General features: G+C 36.4%; 1 protein-coding gene across 1 annotated transcript in view; it reads right to left on the bottom strand.

The window, feature by feature from the left end:
• The window catches only part of Col4a5 (collagen type IV alpha 5 chain), a 186,436-nt gene that overhangs the window by 14,112 nt on the left and 155,732 nt on the right, over nucleotides 1-16,592 (bottom strand). The window contains exons 42-47 of the mRNA XM_031377745.1: nucleotides 12,791-12,799; nucleotides 9,858-9,991; nucleotides 7,474-7,546; nucleotides 7,002-7,073; nucleotides 1,351-1,479; nucleotides 783-881 (exon numbers count right to left, since the gene is read on the bottom strand). Of these exons, the coding sequence (XP_031233605.1) occupies nucleotides 783-881; nucleotides 1,351-1,479; nucleotides 7,002-7,073; nucleotides 7,474-7,546; nucleotides 9,858-9,991; nucleotides 12,791-12,799 (516 nt within the window). The remainder of the gene's footprint in view (nucleotides 1-782; nucleotides 882-1,350; nucleotides 1,480-7,001; nucleotides 7,074-7,473; nucleotides 7,547-9,857; nucleotides 9,992-12,790; nucleotides 12,800-16,592) is intronic.

The following is a 16,592-nucleotide window of genomic DNA, read 5'->3' as shown; positions in this document are numbered from 1 at the left end:
AACAAGAAGATGAAATACATTTAGCAGAAATAAAAGTTAATATTGTAAAAAGGATATAGTAATGACTGACTTTAAAAATCTGTATATCAGTATATTTTCTCAGCATAAGATTTTACTACAATCTTCAAAGTTTTTTTATTTTTATTTATTTATTTTTTTGAGACAAGGTTTCTCTGTGTAGCCCCTGGCTGTCCTGGAACTCACTCAGTAGACCAGGCTGGCCTCGAACTCAAAAATCCGCCTGCTTCTGCCTCCCAAATGCTGGGATTAAAGGCGTGCACCACCACTGCCTAGCAATCTTCAAAGTTCCATGGTGATCATTTAAACATTTTATCTATATTTACTGCATTCTATGAGAGAAATTATCTTCTATAACATCACAAAATAAAGAAAGATCAAACATTGTTCTAAGGTAGTTAATGAATTTAAATAGTGAAAATTAATTGAGTGAAGCAGGAGAAGCCGGTCCCGCACACTTAATCCCTAGGTTTAAGCCTACTGAAATAAAATAAAACAAAATAGTTGCAAAGTAATTACATTGTATACCAGGAAGAATATCTTGGATTTCTAATGCATTATATAAAAGAAGAGACAACATATTTATACTTGTCTGGCATAGCATATTTCTGTGGATATACCTTCCTATTTTCTCCCAGCTCTGGATTTGACAGCTATTCATACTCTGTCCATAAGTAGTTGTCAGAGCTCCAAGTACAGCCCTATATCCAAAGGCCTTGGAAGCATAAATACCATAACCAACATCACTGTTTTAGTCATTTTACCTGGCTGTCCTGGCAGACCTGGGTCTCCTTTGCGCCCCCCTGCACCATCAAAGCCTGGGAGTCCATTGCGTCCTGGATCTCCTGGAGGGCCAATTGGACCTACAGGAAAAGAAATAGATTTTCACACAATCAGGTCATTTAAATTAGCTTGCTCAAAGTAGTTAAAAGAAATCTGGTTGGGCCTAAACTATTTTAACATATTTTAACATTTTTAAGAAAAAGGGAAGTGGGATCTCTGGTAGCCTCTTACTGGTTTTTGTTTGTTTGTTTGGTTGGTTTTGGTTTTTCCAAGACAGGGTTTCTCTGTGTAGCCCTGGCTGTCCTGGAACTCACTCTGTAGACCAGGCTGCTGGCCTTGAACTCAGAAATCCACCTGCCTCTGCCTCCCAAGTGCTAGGATTATAGGCGTGCGCCACCACGGCCCAGCTAGCCTCTTATTCTTTTCCTTGCTGGGACTGTCATTATGAGAGACAAACTACTTGCATATAAAAACTGAATCAAGGAAGTGCTCTCAAACATTGATCTATAAAGATCTATAAAAGCCTTAAACAATGATCTACAAAGGTACCTGGTAGGCCTTGAGGGCCTGGAAGTCCTGGTAGACCTTTTAATCCAGGTTGTCCAGGAATCCCTGGAGGCCCAGGATCTCCTTTGATTACAATACTTTGTCCTGAAGGACCAGGCAACCCAGGAGGACCTAAGAAGCAAACATAAAAAAGTAAAGATGGTGAAGAGAAAATGTCTAGAGAAACAGATACCAAATTGGCCTAAGATCAGAAGATACATTTATATGACATAAATAAAAAAATAAACAAATAAATAAATAAATAAATAAAATCAAATAAACAAATGTACTTAACTGCTACCATATTAAACAGAAGTGTATTCATGGAAATTATAATTATTTCATCATGAAAATTAAAACCATCCCATTTCAGCCTTCTAACCCACCTTCAGAAATCCCCATCAGGATGGAAACTCTAGACTCACACAACTAACTCCATTCTTCCATGCTAAGAACCCTTGTTCCTTTCCTCTTTAGCAAAACAATAGCCTAGATTACATCTGACAACTCCATCCATAGCTGCCATGTACCACTAGCCCCTTGTCAATGCAGAATCAAAGATACTGGTTACCAACTCAACCCTTTTCCATGACTAAAGACTGTCACTCTCCAAGAAGTAGCATTATACATACACACCCTCGTTCCTCATACCCCTACTCTGCTCCTTTCCTTCAGACAGGGACTCTAGACTTGTATTAACAATTCTACTAGCATCTACTACATGTGGATCAGTCCTGAGAACCTTCCCTCAACCCTCCTGACTATCTGCTGTGAGGATTTTCTAACATTTAGACATGTAGCAGGTTTATTTGGGTGCTTAGAAAATTTAATTAGCTTGTGCTTTAGCTGGGACTACTTCTAAAATTCTGAACTCCATGTAACATCAACATTAAAGTGTACAAGGATTAAACAGTACATCCTATACAGCTGCTCTGTTACATGATAACTTGGGGTTATAGGAAACAGAGCTTCAAATATCCATTCAACAAAAGAGAGACAACAACCTATTTTGAGTTCCCATCACAGATATACAAACATGAATGATCTAAACAATGTCTTCACAAAATATTAATACTTGTGTAATGTTCCCTGAGAATAATGACTTGAAAGATACACAACAAAGTATTTCAAAATAGTAATAATGAGAATTATCAAGGAACTTGAAGAGGTAAGAATGAATTTAAGACTGAAGCACTCAAAAACACAGTTAAATGATCAAAACAATTCAAGATATGCAAAATAGTATTTAATAAATAGAACTTCTGACAAAATATCAAAATGAAAAAATCCTGAAATAAAATATTCAGAAATTCAAACAAAAAGCTTAGATAAAAGCCTTACCATTAGCCAGAGAGTGGTGGCGCACACCTTTAATCCCAGCACTTGGGATGCAGAGGCAGGCAGATTTCTGAGTTTGAGGCCAACCTGGTCTACAGAGTGAGTTCCAGGATATCCAGGGCTACACAGAGAAACCCTGAAACCCTATCTCAACAAAACAAAACAAAACAAAACAAAACAAGCCTTACCATTAGATTAGACCAAGGGGAAGAGAAAATATTGGGTCTTGAACAATAGGTAGAAGAATTGGATTACTCAGCCAAAAAAAATGTCAAATCCCAATAATGGAAGATACAGGAATTCTGGGCCACTATAAAAAGACCAAATCTAGGAAGAATAGGTTTAGAAGGAGAAAACATAAAAGGTACAGAAAATATTTTCACCAGAATCATAGAAATAAATGTCCCTAATATAAGGAAAGAGATCAAGGTCTAAGAGGTATACAGAACACCAAATAGATTGGACCAGGAAATAAATTTCCCATATAAAATAAAAAATGGACAGAATAAAGAAAAGATATTAAATCTTGTAAGGGAAATAGACCATGTCACAAAGAAAGTCAGAATAACCATTGAATTTTCAGTGGAAACTATGAAAGTTAGAATGAATTGGAATGATGTTATTCAATTTGATAAGAACCAACAACAGCTGGGTAGTGGTGGTGCATGGCTTCAATCCCAGCACTTGGAAGGCAGAGGCAGGCGGATTTCTGAGTTTGAGGCCAACCTAAGTGTACAGAGTGAGTTCCAGGACAGCCAGGGCTATACAGAGAAACCCTGTCTAGGAAAAACCAAAAATTAAAAAACTAACACCACCATCCCAGGCTACTATATCCACCAAAACTATCAGTCATAATAAGACAAAGGAAAACTTTATAGGATAACAATATATTTAAAGTATTTATGATCCATAAGCTAGCTTTACAGAGGACGCTTCCAGGAATACTTAGGTCAGTAGAGAAGGTTAAAGATCCCCAAGCACAAGAAACTGATTTTAAAATTTCAGAATGTTGGATGAAAAGAAGCCTAATAAAACATTTAAAAACAACAAAGTATCAGAAATCAGTGCATATTGTTCAACAATATCTTCTAATGTTCTCAACTATCCATCTCTTTTTTGTTGTTGTTGCCATCAAGAAACATACCTAATGACCACTGATAGATACCATTTTAGGGTAAAAGGATGGAAAAAGATATTCTAAGAAAATGGATCAAAAATAAGCATAGTGTAGCTACTCTAATATCTGATGAAACAGATTTAAAGCTAAAACTAAGCAGAAGATAAAGAGGGAAATTTTACACTCATTAAAAAAAAAACAAAAAAAAACCTAAACGAAACAAACAAACAAACAAACAAACAAAAAACAGGACATAGCAATCCTAAACATATATGCATTAAACACAGGATACAAAATCATTTAAAAATGTTTAACATATTTAGCTATCAGGGAAATGCAAATTAAAACACTTTATGCCTTCATCTTACCCAATCAGAATGTCTATAATATAATATATATATAATTTATATATATACATATAATATATAGAAACAAATAGCAACAAAACAAAATGACAAATGCTGGCATGGGTGTGGGAAAAGAGGAATACTTGTTTGCTGTTGGTAGGAGTACATCCTTGTGCAGCCAATATGAAAATCAGTAGACGTTATTCAGAAAGCCAGAAACTGATCTACATGTAATCCAGTTGTATTACTCTTGAGTAATACCAAAAAGAGGTATCTGCTCATTGATGTTCATTGCTGTTCTCTTCACAATATCCAGGAAAAGAAAACAGCCTAGAGATATTGATCAACTGATGAAAGGGTACTTAAAATGAAATATATTTATATTATTCAAATATTAAGAAAATGATAACATGAAATTTGCAGGTAAATGAATGGTAGTTAAACCATACCCAGAATAAACAAATATCATATTTTCTCTAATCTGTGGCTGTTAGCTTTAAGCCATCAGATGAGCATTTCATTTGGAATATCCATAGAAGTCAGGAAATAATAATGGACCATAGAGAGGAAATTTCAGAGGAGGAGAGATAGAAAACATGGTTATTGAGGGTTAAATGGGACTAGTAACAGTAAGGGTTAAATTGGGGTAGGGAAAGGAAGGGCAGTGTAGAGGAGGGGCAATTAGGATGGATAGTAACATTAAATACTTTTGAACATATCATATGGAAACCTACTATTGTAGAAATTCACATACACATGCACACACACAGAGACACACACAGAGTAGTTAAAATGTAGTTACTCAATACCAGAGCAACAATACCTCTAGTAGATACTACAGGCTAACAAATGAGAAGTCCAGTGCAGGGGACAGTGAATTACCATAGACCACCCCCAAACATTACAGGCTCTTGGTTACCCAAAACTTGATGGTAGGGCCCTATGGTTGAAGCATCACAGACTTGAGTTAAAGAATTCAGAGAAATCAAGCTAGGTCTGATCTGGAAGTTCCATTCTTGCTGGCTAGCTTTCCTACTGTTGGATGGGATAGGCATTCCCATCTTAAATTAATAAGGTGGCTATCAGTACAATAGAACTAAAGAGATTAAGAAACTAGGTAATGATGTTGATAAGAAAATTATGTTGGTAATTTGGAAAGACAGAATGAATACTTAAAAAAAAATATTTCATGAAGACCCAGCTATACCACTCTTGGTAATATACCCAAAAGATGCCCCATCATGCCAAAGGGGCACGTGTTCCACTATGTTCATAGCAGCCTTTTTTGTGATAGCCAGAAGCTGGAAACAACTTAGATGTCCCATGATAGAAGAATGTATACAGAGAGTGTGGGAGGCTGGAGAGATGGCTCAGAGGTTAAGAGCACTGGCTGGCCTTCCAAAGGTCCTGAGTTCAATTCCCAGCAACCACATGGTGGCTCACAACCATCTGTAATGGGACTGATGACCTAATCTGGAGTGTCTGAAGAGAGCAATAGTGTATTAATATACATAAATACATCTTTTATTTCTTTAAAAAAAGAAAATGTTGTTCATTTACACAATGGAATACTACTCAGCTATTAAGAACAAGGACATCCTGAGTTTAGCAGGCAAATGGATGGAACTAGAAAATATCATCCTGAGTGAGGTAACTCAGACCTAAAAGGAAGTGCATGATATGTACTCACTAATAAGTAGATATTAGCAAAAAAAATTTTAAAAAGTTTTAAAAGGTACAGAATACCCAAGATACAGTTCACAGAACTCAAAAAGGTCAACAAGCTGAAGTGCCGAAGTGAGGATGCCTCAGTTTCACTTGGAAGGGAGAGTCAAAGGAAGGGAAAAGAAAGTAACCACAAGTGGGGAGGGAGAGAGGGACCTGGGAGGGAAAGTGTATGGGGGAGGAGGGAGTTGGGGAGAGAGGGGAACCTGATTTGGTATTGGGTGAGGGAAAAGGACTGAAGCCCTGAGAACCAGCAGAAAGAATGGAAACAGGCAACCTCAGGAGATAGGAGGTAGGGGAACCCTCTAGAATGCTCCAGAGACCTGGGAGGTGAAAGACTCTCAGGACTCAAAGGGAGGGACCTTAGATGAAATGTCTGACAGTAGGGAGAGGGAACTTATAGAGCCCTCCTCCAGCAGAAAGACAGGGCATCAAGTGAGGGATAGAGTTGCCATCCCACAGTCACATCTCTGACCCAAAATTGTTCCTGTCTAAAAGAATTGCAGGGATGGAAATGGAGAGGAGCCTGAGGAAAAGAAGGTCCAGTGACAGGCTCAAAGTGGGATCCAGCTCAGGGAGAGGCCCCAAGGCCTGACACTATTACTGAGGGTATAGAGTGCTCACAAAAAGGGACCTAGCATGACTGTCCTCCAAAAGACCCAACAAGCAGCTGAAAGAGTCAGATGCAGATATTTGCATCCAACCAATGGACAGAAGCAGCTGACTCTTGTGGTTGAATTAGGAAAAGGCTGGAAGAAGCTGAGGAGGGCAATCCTGTGGAAGGACCAGCAATCTCAATTAATGTGGACTCCCGAAATCTCTCAAACACTGGACTACCAAAGAGGCAGCATACACCAGCTGATATGAGGCCCCCAAAACACATACAGTAGAGGACTGTATGGGTTCATTCAGAGATGATGCACCTAACCCTCAAGACTGGAGGCCCCACGGAGTTTAGAGGTCAGGTGGGATATGGGGTGCAGAGGAGATATGGGATGTAGAGCAGTAGGAGGAAGAACAAATGGGGAAATAAATTATGGAGTGTAAAATAAAGAACAAAAAAAAATCTTTCATTTTTCTAAGTAAGTATCAAACCTAAACAGCCTTAGGAGAAGACAAATTCTTACCTGGGGGCCCAATAAGACCTGGTTCCCCATCAGGGCCAGTTGAGCCTGGTACTCCAATGGGTCCTTTCATTCCTAGAAAGATGATATATAAAATAAAACTGCATAAATATGCAACAAGACAGCCTTATGTAGGAAAATAAGACAAACAAAACAAAATAAAAAACAGGTTTTTCCAAAGGAACTTAATGTGGTCAGCACTAGTTGGACTTAGAGAATTGTTTAGTACAACAACAACAACTACTACTATTACTATTACTACTACTACTACTACTACTACTACTACTACTACTACTAGTACTACTACAGTATCTATAGTAGTAGTAGAAATCAAAAAAGAGAACATGAAGTTGGGAGAGAGACATGCAGTGAGCTGGTAGAAGGTAGTGGAGGTGTATATGATAACAATATATTGAATATAGAATGTAAATACTTAAAAATATAAAGGAAAATCTTAAACCATTCTTTCAAATACCTGGGAATCCTGGAACACCAGGGAGACCAGGATCTCCTTTCATTCCATTAAGACCTGGCCGGCCAGGGTTGCCCTAAATAAATAAAAGTCATTGGTGTTAGAATCATATCTAGGACGGAGTAGAGAAGGGGGAATAAAGATTCAATTATTGCACAGTAGCTTAGAGGGCTGTTTTTCCAGCTAAACTGGAAGGATCCAATTTCTCACTCACTTTTTATCCATGACTTTTAAATATTTAACCTTTCACTCTTAGTTTCTCCTCAGCAGTACAGAAAAAATAGTAATATGTCTACTTTATGGAGTGGCAGGAAGGATCAAATGACAAAGTTCTTGTTAAATGCTTAGAAAATTGATGATGTAGAGTATTCAGTAAGTAATGGTTATTAAAAAGCACTTTCTTAGCCGGACAGTGGTGTGGCACATGCCTTTAATCCCAGCACTTGGGAGGCAGAGGCAGGCGAATTTCTGAGTTTGAGGCCAGCCTGGTCTACAGAGTGGGTTCTAGACAGAGAAACCTTGTCTCAAAAAACCAAAAAAAAAAAAAAAAAAAAAAAAAAAAAAAAAAGCACTTTCTTTGTATTCTAGGTCTGGAGTGATAGATGTAGAAATGATAGTCTGAAAGACTTGGCAAATATAATCTAGGGACTATAGTTAAGTACCAAATGGTGAATAAGAAAATAAGGGTTTTTCTTATTCATTCTATTTTGTTATTCATCTTAACCTATAGTTAGGTTGAGGAGCCACTGGTAGTATAGAAAGCAACAAAAAATGAGGGAAAGAAGGAGGGAGGGAAGAAGGAAGAGAGAGAATAGCTTAAGAATCTAAAAGGAAGAACATATAATGTCAAGATGATTGAAGAGGCTACTGTACTACACTAACTGTAGGGCTATGAAGTTTTTAATAGTAGGTCTGAAAAAGGCCTAAGGTGAGAATGTATTTTTATGTCAAAATATAAGAAAGTATCAAAGAAAAAAACAGTTCTAGAAGCATGTCGGAATGTAATTGGATCTAGATCAATATGGCTATCAAATCTGGAACAATGAGAATATCAAAATACGCAATGACAGTTTCAAAGTTTATAAATCACTGGGAAAAAACATGAGCCCATATTCATAATAAATATGTGACTGCATAGAGTAGAAGGGACATCTCTTGCCTACAGTAGTTCTAAATGGTACATGCGGAGATATACAAAATTTACAAAGTCATCATTTTGCCATTAACCCAGTAGAAATTTTCCATTTAAAACTCATTAATATATGCTAAACTTATGGAGAAATCTTGATGAGGACAGTATTTTCACCACTCTTGGAGTATTCTAACTAAGGATATACAACCTGAATTTGAATAAAATGACAAATTAGACAAAAGAAGGCTTTATCTATTTTTATTGGTTATTTTATTTATTTACATTTCAAATATTACCTCCTTTCCCAGTTTCCCCTCCACAATATACCATCCCCTCTTCCCTCCTCTGCCTCAATGAGGGTGCTCCCCCACTTGCCCATCCATGCCTGCCTCAGCGGCCTGCTATTCCCCTACACTGGGTCATCAAGTCTCCACAGGACCAAGGGCGTCCCCTCTCAGTGATGCCAGATAAGGCAATCCTCTGCTACAATTTTTATTTTTTAATTAGATATTTTCTTTATTTACATGTCATATGATATCACCTTTCCCAGTTTCCCCTCTGAAAAAAATAAAAACTTAAAATAAAAAACAAAAAAAAATCCCAAAAAACAAAACCCTGTTCCCTCCCCCTTCCTCTCAGCTATATTTTTAAAATGAGGAGAGACTACACTTTTTAAAGTCATTAAAGAAAAAAGGCTAAGGAACTATTTCATATTATATAATAAAGAGACACAGCAGTTAAATGGAATACATGATTTGGTCCAGATACCTTGCTTCAGGGCGTAATAATAAAATGTATATTACTATACCAGCTGATAAAGTCAGAATAGAAACAGTAGAAATTAAAATAGTTGATTTCTGTTCAATTTTGCAAAGTTGATAACTGCATTGTGGTTATATAAGAGAGAAACTTAAACTTAGAAACATAGTGCAACTGAAACCTGACCCTGACTCTAATTTCACAGTCTAAACTATTGTTATTCACCATAATTACTTTCCTATGGACGTATTCATCCAAAATACAATGCACTGATGTGTATATGTAAGTTTCCTTTTCAAAGGTTTGCTCTCACCAAAACTCTTTTAGTATAAAACAGCAAAGACAATTTAGTGGGAAGAGTAGGAACCTTGCCTTCTATTTTCTTTTTACTTCACCAGTGAGCCATGTGTGTGCAGCCATGTGCTGCTCAGAATAGCTGTTTTGAAAGCTGTCACCCACAGTATTCTAGCATTAAATGTCTAGTCTCATTTCTTACCGGGAGTCCTGGTGGTCCTTGATCTCCTTTCAAACCAGGTAAGCCTGGTTGCCCAGGTGGGCCTGGATTTCCTCTCTCTCCTTTAATACCTCCATTTCCCGGGGGACCACGAGGACCTTCTGTACCTGGTGGACCTTGGTAATATACAACAAATGGCCACGTGTAAGTATAGTATTCCAGGTTTTAAAAATATCAGTCATCTTTGTGTTAGTTTGTGGGATAAAATACACAGGTGCTGACTGAGTAAATGTAGACGTTTTGTTATTAATGCTGGTTTGTAGGCCCTTTAGGTTTACATCCTTTTCTGGAACATTAACTCATGTATCTCAGGTTCTTATTGAACTCATTATTGCAGGAAAAAAATGACCTTGAACTTCTCATCTGCCTGCCCAACCTCCCAAGTGCTAGGATTACAGGGATATACCACAACATCTAGCTTAAGACATCCTGGGGATTCATGCCTATTAGCCAAGTAGTCTACGAACTCAGCAACATCTCCCCACACCTTTGTAATTTATTTTCTATTAAACATAGTAAACTCCGATCTAAATCAACTCTGGATATGTTTGCTTCTGGAATCCATGTAAAAGTGTTTGACTCAAATTGAAACGAGACATAAGATAGCATTAGTCTCAAATTGCAGTATGCTTCTGTGAGAAGGAAGGTGTCAAAACAGTTTCCTGGGTCACATCCTAGAGTATTGATTCCAGTATCATTGGGAAGGATGCCCAAGAATATGTCCTTTAGTCCTTAGCACTGCTGGCCACATGACCAACACTTAGAGAATGACTGTTGTAGAGCAATCAGGAATTCAAGCCATTCCTCTTACTGAGATTAACATTGAATTACTTAGGAATGAGAATGTAGCATTTGACTAAGTCCTGGGATAGATTTTCAGTACGACAAAAAAGTTCAACTGCTTTATTTATAAGAAGATATATTCATTTATCATTTACTACTATGCAATTTTTGTATTGTGTGGGTCAAGCATGAGGCCTCAGGTATGCTAGGCAAACATCTAACATCTGATCACTGACTTACTGAGCAGTTAAAACAGCTAAGCACACTAACTTTAAGTTCATTCTATGGATGTGTTTGGCACATGGGATCTGTTTTAAATGCCATATATTTATTGTTTCAGTATAGTATATATAAAATTTATTTCAAACTATTTCCATGGGTTTTTAAAATTGTATACTACATTTTTAACACATCATTCTAAATAAAAATAGTAGTTCCCTTAAGCAACTAGCTGGCTTTAGCACTGGGCAAGCCTTTTGGAAGAAGGTAGGGGAAAAATGCTGTGTGTGTAGAGCACTAAGTGGCTGATGCTGAGGCTATTTGTTTTTGTCTTAAGAAAATAATTTCAAAGCCCCAGTCAAGCTAGCACATATATCTTCTCACCTATAGAAGCTTTAATGTTTAAAAATTTATTTCAAGAAAAAAGTGTTTTATGTAGGTCCAATTTTTAAAATAATCCTACCTAACCTATACACATAGGAATTTAAAAGAGTGGGGTGTTTATGAGTAGACAAAAGGTCTTATTTTTGACATGAGATTCAACTCAATCTTTAATGACCATCCCTAATTTTTATTACTCTAAATCAATGAAAATACACCAACAAGACAGGATATCCCAGAGATTAGAAGCACTGGGTACTGGAATTACAATGTTGGGTTCAAATCTCAGCTCCATCAGGGATTTTAACCCTGTGACCTTAACAAGATTATTAATCTTTTTGGCTTCAATTTCTTGTTCTATGAAATAGAAACAAAAATGGCCTTTGCTTTTACCTGGTTGGAAAGACTAAGTGAAATAGCAGGTAAAATGTACTTAGTTCAGTGCCTACCAAATAGTGAGAACCATGAAATGTTGGTGTTTTTATAGTTGTGATTCCTATTAATTATTAGTAGTAAAATTAAAGATAAAATGGATCTTATGACATTTTTAATGTTTAAAGAATTTTAAAGTGGTTTTATAGTGTAGTAATTATCTGATTATGACAAAGAAAAAGCAAGTTCATGATAATACAGCAATTAATTTTGACATTTAGAAAACTTAAATCATACAATCACCTTAGCTCAGCAAATAGACATCACAATCACAAAAAATTCCTTTTGTGATTGTAAAGAAAGGTTAGGGGTTACTTTGTACTTAAAAAAACTAAAACCACAGTTCTTAGCTCAAATACAATAGAATAAGTTTTTCTAGATAAACTCCATAATTTGTACAATTTAGGCTAGAAGTCTGGTAGCAATTTAGGCTGATAAAGCTAAAAATGAATAGTCTCTGAACCAACCCAATGATAATGATGAGAGAAGATATAAGATGGGGAAAAATGGAACTTTGCATGTCATCAGCCTCCATTTGTAGTTTCTAGAATCGTACATCATTTGATGAAAAGGCCCTGCTCTATTATCAACTAAAAGAAAATACTAGAAATTTTATGCCATCTCACACTATTTTCACTGTCTCCAAAAATTAAATTAGGATTCTAGTAAAAACATAGTTTGATTTTAACTGTAATAGTGCTCTTCCTCTGGTATTGAAAATGGCTTTGATCACACAGCTTAGGGCAATTGTGGGCAAAAAAATTTCAAGAAAATAAAATCCATATGCAGAGATTAGAAATTATTCAGATGTTTGCTTAACTAAATATCTTAATACAGTTTACAATGTAAAGGTGTTTGTTTGGCTATTTAAGTTTTACCAGGTATTTATATAAAAGTATTGATTACAAACAATCAGACCACAAAAATCTGATATTATATCAAATACAAATAAGCCAAACATGTCAAAAACCCAATAGGGTTGTATTTGAGGATAACATCACTTTTCAATAACTTATGAATCACAATAATAAAGTGCATTTCTCTTATCACACATATAAAGCATTTAATAAAAGAGGAAACTGACCAGTGAAGAGTCTAACCTTGAAAACCTGGGAAGATCAGAGTTCACCAAAGCCCAAAGATCGTTGTTAGCAGTATCAGACATCACACAGTATAAAATAAGATTATGAGTTAGAACTGGTTCACATTATAGATCAAGTTGAACAATAATTCTCTTTGTAAGCATTTCTTATACCTACAGCACAATCAATAGGCAAATAGATCCATCCAGAAATATAGGGAACTAAATATTTTAAAAATAGAGCTTATTCTAGAGAATAAGCTGTTGGCCATTAATGGGAGGGAAGATCTATTTAAGAGACTATGTTAACATTACTACTGGGCATTTCTAAACATTAGCTTCTCAAAACATTAAAGTTGGCAAGATAGTACCATTTCACCAAAAGCCTTCATTTTCTTTAACAAAGGAACTGTGAACAAATATTTAAACCTCTGCCATCCTTTGATACAAACATAAAGTAAAAATGTATTTTGATGTTCAGAGTGAACCAATGTGATAGGAACAGTCAACTTTCTTAACCTCACAGGCAAAAATATAATTAGCCCACCTGTGATTCAATGGAAAAATAAAACCAGGGCACACCATTACCAATTTTGCTTTTGTTTGCCATATTCAAATACCTTTTATAAAGTCATATTTTAATTTTTTATAATAAATCAGGAGCCCATCTTTTATTAGTATTTGTTATAAATATTTAAGCATAAACAGCCATTGAACTTAAAAATAAATGTTCCAATTTTCCTATGATATGAAGACTATTAGTAAAGGGGTACTTTAAAAATATTGTGGCATGCATTATCCTACCCCAAGCCATTTTAAGTATTACAACAACTTTTTAAAAAAATATTATTCAATGCATGTATTATCAGAGTATTCACCATTTGAAGAAAGAGCATTTTGTAACAATATTAAAGTCTACAAGTAGAACACTCTTTGGTTAGTATCAATTAACTCTAAACACAATTTCTCTTTTCTTAGAGTTCTTGCTATGATTTATAAACATCGAATTTTAAAGAGAATAAATGGTGCTAGATCATTGAGCGCCAGGTGCTAAAAGACCTTGGAACTTCCTTGTGACCCTGTTTCTTTGTAACTACATGACTTTGGATAATTCAATCTCTCTAAATGTAATGAAAAGTGTGTCATCTATACTGTCCTGACTTGCATGTTTATATAAGGATCAAAACGTTTCAAAATATAGAGCTACTGTCTGCTATGTGTTAGATGCTAAAAGAGCATAATGATGATTAAAACTCAAAATTTAGGAACATTTGAGAATTGGAAACTTAGAATAATATATTTCAGTTTATGTAAATAGTCTCCAAACCACATACAACAAATTAGCCAACGACTTATAGTCTGGACACTCAACTAACTAGATTAGAATTGCTATTAGCATAATTAAGAGTGAAAATATGTTTTGTTTTGTTTTTTGGTTTTTTGAGACAGGGTTTCTCTGTGTAGCCCTGGCTGTCCTGGAACTCATTCTGTAGACCAGGCTGGTCTCGAACTCAGAAATCCACCTGCCTCTGTCTCTCAAGTGCTGGGATTAAAGGCATGCACCACTACTGCCTGGCGTGAAAATATGTTATATGAGTATTAGCTTTATAATGACTCAATAATAAGAATATTCAGAAAGATATCTTTTTTTATATGAGACATTTTAATGATTCATGAGCATAGGAAACTTTGGACCATATCATAGCAAAATTTCTAAGAGTTTAATTTCTAAAGAGTTACATATTAATGAGTTATATGCCAAGTCAATTTTATGTATGAGGCCTCAATTTACTATTTTTCAAATTATAAAAATTTCAAATTTTGAAATTGCAAATTATTCAATCTAACTTAAATTTAACTAAAAAAACCTGAAAGTAGGTAGGTTATAGAGTCAACTGTTATATTTTAATTCTAATATCCACTCAAAGTTGCTTTCTTCACCTATTGTAAATATCACAGAGGCTACATTTCAATAACGACAATTTGATCATGTTTAACAAATGGGAAGTTGTTAAATTGGTTTTAAAAGTATTGGGGCTATGTTTTCTTCTTCAAATACATTCTAGTATTGCTGAAAAAAATTCCTAGCTAGCAGTTCAGTCTAGCAGTGATCAAGGCAGCAGAATTCTAGGAAAGTTAGACAGAATAACAGTGAAAATTGCTTCAAAGTACCCCCTAATCTTGTCTTTATCATGTTGATAGTTAAATCACTTTCACTGTCTTAATGTACTTGAGGGCATCAATTTAGGAAGAATGTAAGATGATATTATTAGGGATTGAAGGAGATGTGAGGTAACAAAAGAGGAAGGAAAAGGAGAAGGAGAGGAGGAAGAGGAGGAGGAAGAATAGAAAGATGAGGACAGTGAGAAGGAGTATGAGGAGTATGAGGAGTATGAGGAGTATGAGGAAGAGTGAGTATGAGGAAGAGGAGTATGAGGAGGAGCAGGAGGAGGAGGAGTAGAGGAGGAAGAGGAGGAGGAAGAATAGAAAGATGAGGACAGTGAGAAGGAGTATGAGGAGGAGCAGGAGGAGGAGGAGGAGGAGGGAAAACTAAATCTAAGATCTAGCTAGCTATAAGACTCCTAGCATGGGCTGGAGAGATGGCTCAGCGGTTAAAAGCACTGGCTGCTCTTCCAGAGGTGCTGAGTTCAATTCCCAGCAACCACATGGTGGCTTACAACCATCTGTAATGGGATCTGATGTTGTCTTCTGGGGTGTCTGAAGAGAGCAATGGTGTACTCGTATATATATAAAATAAATACATAAATATTAAAAAAAAGACTCCTAACATGATAAAAACAGTTTTGTTCCATGAACTTATCCAGAGTTTGTCAAGACTTTGTGCAAGAATTGTAGGATGCTACTAGTAGAAGAGACATTTATCTGAGTACTGGGGAGTCCCTAGTCAGTCCCTAACAGTATGAATGACTTTAAGCCACATTCTCAATAATTTTGGGTCTCAGTGTTCCTGTGTGAAAAAAATGACCCTCTCTTAGATTAAACCTTAAACCAGAATCTGTTAGACTTCTTGCTAGGTCTTACTCTAGCATCCCCCTTCCCTTTTTTGAATGCCAGGCCCAGTTACAGGAAAAATCCAACCAAATCAGTTTAGTACCTTTCAACCTCTAAATCTCCAGTATTAATATCTGATCAAGTTCCTCATCCCTCGCTCAGATGTCTAAATCTTTGGCCTTCCTTTAGCGAGAATCATACGAAGTCAGTTTAAGACTCCTCTTGCTTTTAAGTATCTCTTAGTAAGTTTCAGTCAATAACTCTCTCCTTTGGTCCCTGGAAGTCTTTGTTTCTGTTTTATTTGGAACTGAGCTTAGTTCCTCTTTGCTGTTATAATGAGGTCTTCTCTACTATAGTTGTCTTGATAAGATTTGTCTTCAGAGCTTGCATCTTTAAATTTTTCCTAATAAATTCTTATGCATAAAACATCTTGCATATGTGTGTGTACCTGTGCATGGGTTGGTATGGTAGAAATAAATCAAGGAATCTATTGACATAGAGATTCATGGATTTCCCCTCTACAAACTGTGGTGGATTTAGGCTCTGCCAGAGCCTGACAAGTACAGAGGCAGATGCTCACAGCCAACCATTGGACTGAGCACAGTGTCCCCAATGGAGGAGTTAGGGAAAGGACTGAAGGAGCTGAAGGGGCTTGCAACCCATAGGAAGAACAACAATATCAACCAACCAGACCCCCCAGAGCTCCCAGAGACTAAGCCATCAACCAAGGGGTACACATGGAGGGACCCATGGCTCCAGCTGCATATGAAGCAGAGGATGGCCTTGTCAGTCATCAATGGGAGGAGAGG

This window comes from Mastomys coucha, chromosome X, assembly GCF_008632895.1.
Source record: "Mastomys coucha isolate ucsf_1 chromosome X, UCSF_Mcou_1, whole genome shotgun sequence".
Classification (NCBI taxonomy): domain Eukaryota; kingdom Metazoa; phylum Chordata; class Mammalia; order Rodentia; family Muridae; genus Mastomys; species Mastomys coucha.
This window is presented reverse-complemented; position numbering and strand designations above follow the sequence as displayed.